The 9341-nt window shown below is 35.0% G+C and overlaps 1 protein-coding gene across 2 annotated transcripts in view; it reads right to left on the minus strand.

Moving 5' to 3' along the window:
* astn2 (astrotactin 2) overlaps nucleotides 1-9341 on the minus strand; it is a 433109-nt gene that overhangs the window by 277827 nt on the left and 145941 nt on the right. For both annotated transcript variants that reach the window (XM_077206841.1, XM_077206840.1), the window contains one exon: nucleotides 1458-1559. In XM_077206841.1, coding sequence (XP_077062956.1) covers nucleotides 1458-1559 — 102 coding nt within the window. The remainder of the gene's footprint in view (nucleotides 1-1457; nucleotides 1560-9341) is intronic.

Here is a 9341-nt window from a genome sequence, read left to right on the forward strand (position 1 = left end):
TATCTCGCAATTCTGACTTTATATCTCATAATTCTGACTTTATAACTCACAATTCTGACTTTATATCAGCAATTCTGACTTTATATCATGCAATTCTGACTATATCACACAATTCTGACTTTATATCACGCAATTCTGACTTTATATCATGAAATTCTGACTTAATATCACACAATTCGGACTTTATATCATGCAATTCTGTCAATATCACGCAATTCTGACTTTATATCACGCAATTCTGACTTTATATCACGCAATTCTGACTTTATATTAGCAATTCTGACTTTATATCACACAATTCTGACTTTATATCACGCAATTCTGACTTTATATCAGCAATTCTGACTTTATATCACGCAATTCTGACTTTATATCACACAATTCTGACTTTATATCACACAATTCTGACTTTATATCACACAATTCTGACTTTATATCATGAAATTCTGACTTTATATCATGCAATTTTGACTTTATATCATGACATTCTGACTTTATATCACGAAATTTTGACTTTATATCATGAAATTCAGACTTTCTCGCAATTCTGACTTGATATCACGCAATTCTGACTTAATATCACGCAATTCTGACTTTATATCATGAAATTCTGACTTTATATCATGCAATTCAGACTTAATATCACGCAATTCTGACTTTATATCATGACATTCTGACTTTATATCACAAAATTTTGACTTTATATCATGAAATTCAGACTTTCTCGCAATTCTGACTTTATATCACGCAATTCTGACTTTATATCACGCAATTCTGACTTTATATCATGAAATTCTGACTTTATATCATGCAATTCAGACTTAATATCACGCAATTCTGACTTTATATCATGAAATTCTGACTTAATATCATGAAATTCTGACATTATATCACACAATTTTGACTTTATATCACAATTCTGACTTTATATCACGCAATTCTGACTTTATATCACGCAATTCTGACTTTATATCATGAAATTCTGACTTAATATCATGAAATTCTGACATTATATCACACAATTTTGACTTTATATCACAATTCTGACTTTATATCACACAATTCTGACTTCATATCATGAAATTCTGACTTTATATCATGAAATTCTGCCTTTATATCACACAATTCTGACTTTATATCATGAATTTCCGACTTTATATCACGCAATTTTGACTATATCATGAAAGTCTGATTGTATATCTCGCAATTCTGGCTTTATATCATGAAATTCTGACTTTATATCATGAAATTCTGAATTTATATCTCACAATTCTGACTTTATATCTCACAATTCTGACTTTATATCACACAATTCTGACTTAATATCTCGCAAACAGAAACAATCTTCCATATTGTGAGGCTTGAATTGTCATTTTAGCTGATTGTCTTTATTAAGTTTTGATGTGTAAAATGGCTGGTGTAAATGAATAGTAAAATGTTGAAATGCATGTGGTCACCTTTGCTGCGGCGACGGCCCCTGTGCTCCGTGTAGAACTTGAGTTGAGTGTCATCCTCCATTTCTGATCCAGAATCTCCCTGACGGACGAACATGCCTCCAGCTTCACACAAAAACACAGAGACAATTATGTTATCTCACAGATACTAATATGTTGTGATGCAAACAAGTGTTGTGTAGTTATATTCACACTTTGACAAAGGCTAATCAATGTCACCTTGGATTTCAACATTTAATCACCCCAATAAAACAAAACGACAGCTGTGAAACTATTATTCATGTTTGGTCTGTGCTTAATGAATGCCGTGACATCCATAAAGCAGTGATGTGTCAGTATATGTCGGGCTGCCCTCTCAGTAACAGCTCACCGCTCCATAGAGACGCCATCTGGACTCTTAGAACGACAGACATTCAATTTCAGGCACTCAATACACGTGTAACACTTTCAATTCAACAGCAGAGGAAACCATTTGCTGAAGTCAACTTACTTGTGTTCGGGGACTCGTGGTTACTGATGCCTGTTTTAATTAGTGATTCAGGTGAGGAAGATTTTATTTGGTCAGTCGGTTGGTCAGAGGCACGACACGATACACATCGTGTAATAAAAACTCATCAATGATTTGTGATTGAAATGAAATCTAATGTGCTGATGGGATATTGTGAGAAAAAAAAAACGTGATATATTGAGCATGGAATGAAAATACACAAAATTAGTTTTTCTAAATGCATGTTATAGATTGTATTGTGAACAATTAATCAGTGAATGCTATTTCCTCGTAATGCTCAGCATAATTTTTTAATGGGACAACAGGCTTCTCTTTCTATGCAGGACCGAATTTTTTTTTTTACTAAATGACAGTCATGTTTAATAAATAATTGAAATGAAATTCTAATGTGTTGATGGGATATTGTGAGAAAAGAAACATGATATATTGAGGTAGCATGGAATGAAAATGCATCCTAAATATTGTGTAAATGCATGTTATTGATCTTATTGTGAAAAATTCATCTGTTCATCTGTAGATCATATACATTAAAAATAGTCTTTTTAAGACTGTTTCTTTGTCCAGAGAAAGAAGAAAAGAAGGCATCTTTCCCGTGTGTCATTGACAAACCATTTTTATTGTATATTGTCAAATAATAACACGGAGGAGAACAAACTTCAAAATGTCTGCCCGCAAAATGCATTTGTTGTATTTACAGTAGGTTTGGTGTTATTGTGTTAATACTGTTATTTAATTAACTTACTTTATTTGCTAGCACTTACACTACTGTTCAAAAGGTCAGTAAGATTTGTTCATGTTTTTTTTTTAAATGAGTCTTTCTGCTCACCAAGGCTGTATTTATTTGATCAAAAATACAGTAAAAACAGTAATATTGTGATATATTAATGCAATTTAAAACAAGTGTTTTCTATGTTAATAAATTCCTGTGATCAAAGCTGAATTTTCAGCGTCATTACTCCAGTTTTTAGTGTCACATTATCCTTCAGAAATCAGTATAATATGATGATTTGATGCTAAAGAAATATTTCGGATTATTATCCACGTTGAAACAGTTGTGCTACTATATATTTGTGTGAAAATGTGACACAGTTTTTAGGATACTTTGATGAAATAAAATGTTGTAACAATATAAATGTCTTTACTGTCATATTTGATTAATTTATTGCATCCTTGCTATATATATATATATATATATATATATATATATATATCTTTATTTTTTTATTTTGTATAAATACAAAATAAATAATCACAGACCCCAACATTTTCAATAGTAGTGTACATGTAAAACGGTACTGTTTTCTGCCTGCGAATCAAGTACCCTAAACACTCTCACATGCTAATAAAGAAAGATCTGGAGCGATAAACCAAATTATCAGAAAAATCCATCCTGATGTCAGACAGGAGGCCGACTAGTTTAATTGTGCGTTTGCAAATCTACTTGAAGCTCAGGATCAAAGCTAGTGAATGCAAAGTCTTAAAAGAGAAAGAAAACAGAGACGATGAAAAGAGGAAAATGAATGAATAAGAAAGGTCACTTCATGAAAGGTTAACGTCAATGAATAGAGAGAGATTACAGCGTCTGTTGCCTTTCACATCTCAACAAATGGGTTGTCCTGTTTTTTCAGCAAACAAATTCTGTTGAGGGAAACAAAATTAGCATGTGTGATGAAAGCGAGGGAGAAATTGCTCCTGAAGTTTCCCTGTCTGCAGGTTTCCTTTCAAGGCCTGCAGGATTATTGAGCGTCTGGAATTAAAAGAGTGGTTTTGCTTGATTGCATTGCATGCTGGGAGTGCACACTTCACCGAGCGTTATGGAGTGCAGGGCACTCGAGAGGTCTTCTCCTAACCACAGTATAGAGCAATCACAGAACACGTCAAACGGATGATGAACAGCGCAAGAAAGAATAAAAGCTCAGCGAGACACTGCAGGAGTTCACAATGCGTTTACATCACATGATCTCAACGGGGTTCAGACACTTCCTGCTGCAACAGACCAATCAACACACAGATTCACTCGAAATTACATACTGTACATCTATAAATGTACAGCACAATGAGTATATAAATCTCAGTGAAGAATGAAAGAGAAATGCACTGAAAGGGTTTTGACAGAAACTATTGTTCCCTGGTAATGTTTTAGTGCAGAAGGCGGCTGAATCTCCAGGGCATATTTCAAATTATTCCACATATTTTAACCCAAGAATGAAAATAAAGAAATAAGACAATGAAGCCTCATTGAGGCTAATTCAGACAATGATTATCTTCTGCTTTGTGACGTTATGTTTCCTAACAGCTCATTACTGTCATACTGTAACTGTAAAATACAATGGAAAAAGTTCAATTGTATGAACTCAGAAAGAAATGGTAACCTAAAAATAGTAACATTTAAACTTAATGGTTTTATTCAAATCAAAATAAACTAAATACATCAATTTATACCAACAAACCACTTGTATGGGCTAAATCAGGTTTAAATACCTCTTTAAGCTATCAATTACCACTTTTTACAGGGTAGTAAGTATTTAAGTAAGAAAGTAAGTAAATAATAAATTAATAAATAAACAAACAGAAAACTAATTGTGACAAAAATATCACAATGCAATGTAATTTCAAAAAAGGCTTAGATTATAAGCAGTCGGAAAGGGTGTCTTTACTTCAGGTTGGTGGAGAGGAGAGATGCGCGGTTGGCGGTTACAGCCGGGCGGATGACGTGACGTGAAAAATAATATTTGAATTCAATTCGGGCGGGTGGCGGTTGAACTAATCAAATGAAAAAATATATATACATTGTTAAATATTGTTACACTTTATTTCGATAGTCACTTTATACATTCTACTAACTTTTCAACTACATGTCAATAGTGACTCAGGATAAGACAAAAACACGGTTTGGTAAATGGATTCAAGATGTACTCGCTCATTATATAAATGTAGTAAATTTTGAACACAAAAAAAAGTTACGGACTGCTGCTTTAATGTTCACTGTTCAACACTTTTCCCCCCAAACAGCTCGCTGACGCCCCCTTGTTGGGAACCGATGGCTTTGATTATTTGATTAATTGTCTTAGCATATATATATATATATATATATATATATATATATATATATATATATATATATATATATTATTTTTTTTATATACACTTTATTTCAACACTTTATTTTAAGGTGACATAGTTACACGTTACTACATGTACTTACTATATAATAACAGTAAATTATTCATAATTACAAGTAACTAACCCTGAACCAAACCCCAACTGTATATCTTTTACTAAGTACATGTAGTTAATTAATATTAATCCATACTTATTTGAATAAGTACAATGTAACTATGTCACCTTACAATAAAGTGTAACCAAAATATCTTTGTAAGATTCACCCAGACATGTCCAGGTCAAATGACATATGATTTTCACATAAATTCATAACGATTTTCGTTTTCAAGGACAAACTTCTTTCTAAACTTCATTGAATTAATTTAGCCAAACTTTAGCTGAATTTTCCCAGGAGGAATGAGCACAGTGTCTAGCTTTGCATCGTGTCTCCTGCTGTCAGTGACATCTTCATGAGGCCTGTGTTTGTTCTTCCTTCCTTCTGACTAAAACGCTCCTCCTGGACCGCTGTTAAACACTGTTCTGACTCAGATTAGCTCAGAGTAATAAAATAAAGGCACTCATTAACAATAGTCTTTTAGGTTCAGAAAGGCAAAAAGAGAGAGCGGCCACACAGACAGAGAGATTAAATAGATTTTCTCCATGAATGATTAAGAGATTACGGCGACTGATCCCCAGGATCAAACAGTCAAAACACACATCGGGAAAGCCTGTGGGAACCTCTCAGCCAAAGAGGCAAAGAGGCAGTTCCAATGAAACCTGTAGACGTTTTTCAAAGCATTTCAGATGGTAAGACAATACAAAAATGTAGTTTTAATAGTTCTAAAAGTTCTATTAGGCTCTTCTGGTAGCATAAGATGAGATGTCTTTGACTCAAACCACTCAAATGAACACATTTCTATCAGCTTCCCTCTCTAATCCTTACTCACCTTTAATACTATTGCTCAAATACTATTGCTCAAAAAAAAAAAAAAGACTGAATTCCCTCAAGTTGTGATGCTGGATTGAAAATTGGATACATTTATACATGGGTCTACTGTATATTTTTCTAGAGGAATGAATGAATGAATGAATCATCCATCCATCCATCAGACAGGCTAGTTCATTCTCTCTCTCTCTCTCTCTCTCTCTCTCTCTCTCTCTCTCTCTCTCTCTCTCTCTCTCTCTCTCTCTCTCTCTCTCTCTCTCTCTCTCTCTCTCTCTCTCCCTCTCTCACTTTTTCACAATCCATGTTGCTTCAAAACAGCTTTAAAAAAGCAAAAATACCCTTGAGCCCAAAAGTGAAATCAACTGGACATATAGAACTTATAGAATAGCAAGAAACTCACTTCATTCAATAAAACAAACAATCTCTTGTCTGGTGAGGTTAGAAGCAGCTCTTTCTGTCACAAGTCCTGCAGAGTTCCTGTGTTACTGGCTAAAGACTCGTATTAAGAACAGCAGGACAGACGGGCAGCGTTTTAGATTCATCAGGTGCATCTGAAAGCTGAATAAATAACCATTGATGTATAGTTTGTTAGGATAGAACAACATTTGGCCGAGATACAACGATTTGAATGTCTGGAATCTGAGAGTGCAAAAAAATCAAAACATTGAGACAATCGCCTTTAAAGTTGTCCATTTATGTTCGCGATTGTGCTACCTTTACTCACAAAAAAAAAAAAAAAATTACGGTAGTACATTTACAAAATATCTTCATGGAACATGATCTTTACTTAATATCCTAATGATTTTTGGCAAAAAAGTTAAATTGATAATTTGGACCCATACAAGTATTGTTGGCTATTGCCACAAATATACCCGTGCGACTTGTGAGTAAGTTTGTGTCCAGGGTCACGTATGAGCTGTGTGTGAGATTACACCTACAGTTACTGGGGAAATGGATCTTGCATTACTAGAGAGAGTATTACAGTAGGTTAAACAAAGTGTGCTACCAACTTAATTTGCTTTCATTTTCTGTTAAATTACTGTTTATAATGTCGGACAGTAATGTTATCATAGTTCAATTATAACACTTTAAAATAAGGTTCAAATTGTTTACATTACTTAATGTGTTAGGTATCGTGAACAATGATAAACCAGGGTTTATAAAAGCTGAATAAATCATTAGTTCATTTATAATGGTTTTATTGATCAATCATGTTAATTCATAAGTACATTCGGCAATGCTAATTTCTACAACTTGAACTATTAAAAAATGTATTTGTAAATGTAGACATAACCATTATCCACAATTAATAAATTATGTAAAAATGTTGTTCATTATCGGATCATGTTAGCTATTGCATTATACAACACACATATATTTAGCTTTATTGTCAAGAGTTACACTTCCAATTGGCATTGGATGGATGGATGTATAGATGGATGGATGGATGGATGGATGGATGGATGATGGATGATGGATGGATTGATGATGGATGGATGGATGTATAGATGGATGGATGGATAGATGGATGGATGGATGGATGGATGATGGATGGATGGATGATGGATGGATGGATGGATGGATGGATGATGGATGGATGGATGGATGATGGATGGATGGATGGATGGATGGATGATGGATGGATGGATGGATGGATGATGGATGGATGGATGGATGATGGATGGATGGATGGATGGATGGATGGATGGATGGATGGATGGATGGATGGATGGATGATGGATGGATGAATGGATGGATGGATGATGGATGGATGGATGGATGGATGGATGGATGAATGGATGGAAAGTACATGCATAAACCCGTATTATATATATATACAAATAAATAGCTCATTGCATAATGAATAGACTGTCTGTCTGCTAATCCTCAACATGTTTGCATTGCATATTCATTGTTGAGTGTGCTCTTATGTCTTTTATAAGAGAAGTCATGGACGATTTTAAACATGACTCATTTCTATTGGGATCTGCACATTGTGACTGACAGCCGTAAAGCTCTGAAAGCAATTAAATGATTCCAGAGCAATATTATGATTTCTTGGCAAAGTTTCAATCATTCCTCAGCTAATAAAATATAGATCTGTGTAATAAAGTAACCATAAATCAGGGTTTTTGTCTCTTTGACAGATGGCTGTGAAAACACAAGGTGCTGAGAGACGCAATGGAGTCTGTGTTTATGTTCCATTGAATGCTTGAGTTCTGTCGTTTTCCCAGCATTCAACTGTCGATCGAATCCAGACATTGGCAGTGGGAGCGTCTGGTTCTTGGCAGGCAGTGACCCAGCGGTGCAGATGACAATCAAAACAAACCTCTGGCTTCTATTGGAGGCTGAAAGCCTCAGTCAGGAGTCATTTGGGATTAAATAACCTCCTCTGTTTGCCTCTTAACACCTAGAGAGTTGATACTCCATTTGAGTCTACATGAACAGCAAAATAAACCATTGAACTGCATAATTTTCTCTGTGTGTACTAATACATTTCGACAACATACATTTTAAAGCTTTTTTGCACAGTTACAGTTATGGATACTGATTGGTCAATACAGCATTACGGTTTTGTCAAAGCAAAAAATGCATTCTGCCTTTGCACTATATACAGCAGTGCCACTGCATGTATGTATAAATGGCACCATTATGCATGGCCCTCAGTTTAAACCAAGCGGAAACCTTCCTATCTTGCCCTTGAATCCAACACGGAAGTGACTTAAACTGCAATTCATCGACTGGCTCCAAAAGAGAGTCAATCCCATAGACCCCCATGCTAAAATGCCCAACTTTACAGCAGAAAAAAGAAAATATGTTTACAGCCTGGTACAAAAAGAGATTTATGTCTATACGGCTAATTTTGGCCTTCGTGACAACTGTTAGGGGGCTGAATTTTTTTATAACTCATCAGTTTAAATTATATTAAGCCTTAAATTTCTGCATAATTAAGGGCGTGGCCACTTGAGTTACGGGTGGATTGCCGCCGATGTCACTACTAGCCGTTTGTCTGCTGTCTGTTAGCGTCACGTCACTTAGCTAATCCGACTCGCAGCACATTTTCTGTTATCCAGGAGTGATGGCCGGCTCCACCCACTTTGGGCTTCAAAATTGCTCTTCAGAAACACTACGGGTGAAGTCACGAACACTACGGCCATATTTTTTTTACAGTCTATGGTTTAAACAAAGAGCAAAATCTCCATTAAGAAACAAGCAGACATGTCCACAGCTCTTCTTCTATTATCTGCACTTCCCTATTTATTCGAATTAGTGCAGCACAATCTGCTCTGTCAAAACAGCATATTTAGTCCACAGGTGATCTGCGTCCAGA

Source organism: Siphateles boraxobius, unplaced genomic scaffold, assembly GCF_051911475.1.
Source record: "Siphateles boraxobius isolate OS27281-9 unplaced genomic scaffold, OSU_SipBor_1 56, whole genome shotgun sequence".
Taxonomy (NCBI): Eukaryota; Metazoa; Chordata; class Actinopteri; order Cypriniformes; family Leuciscidae; genus Siphateles; species Siphateles boraxobius.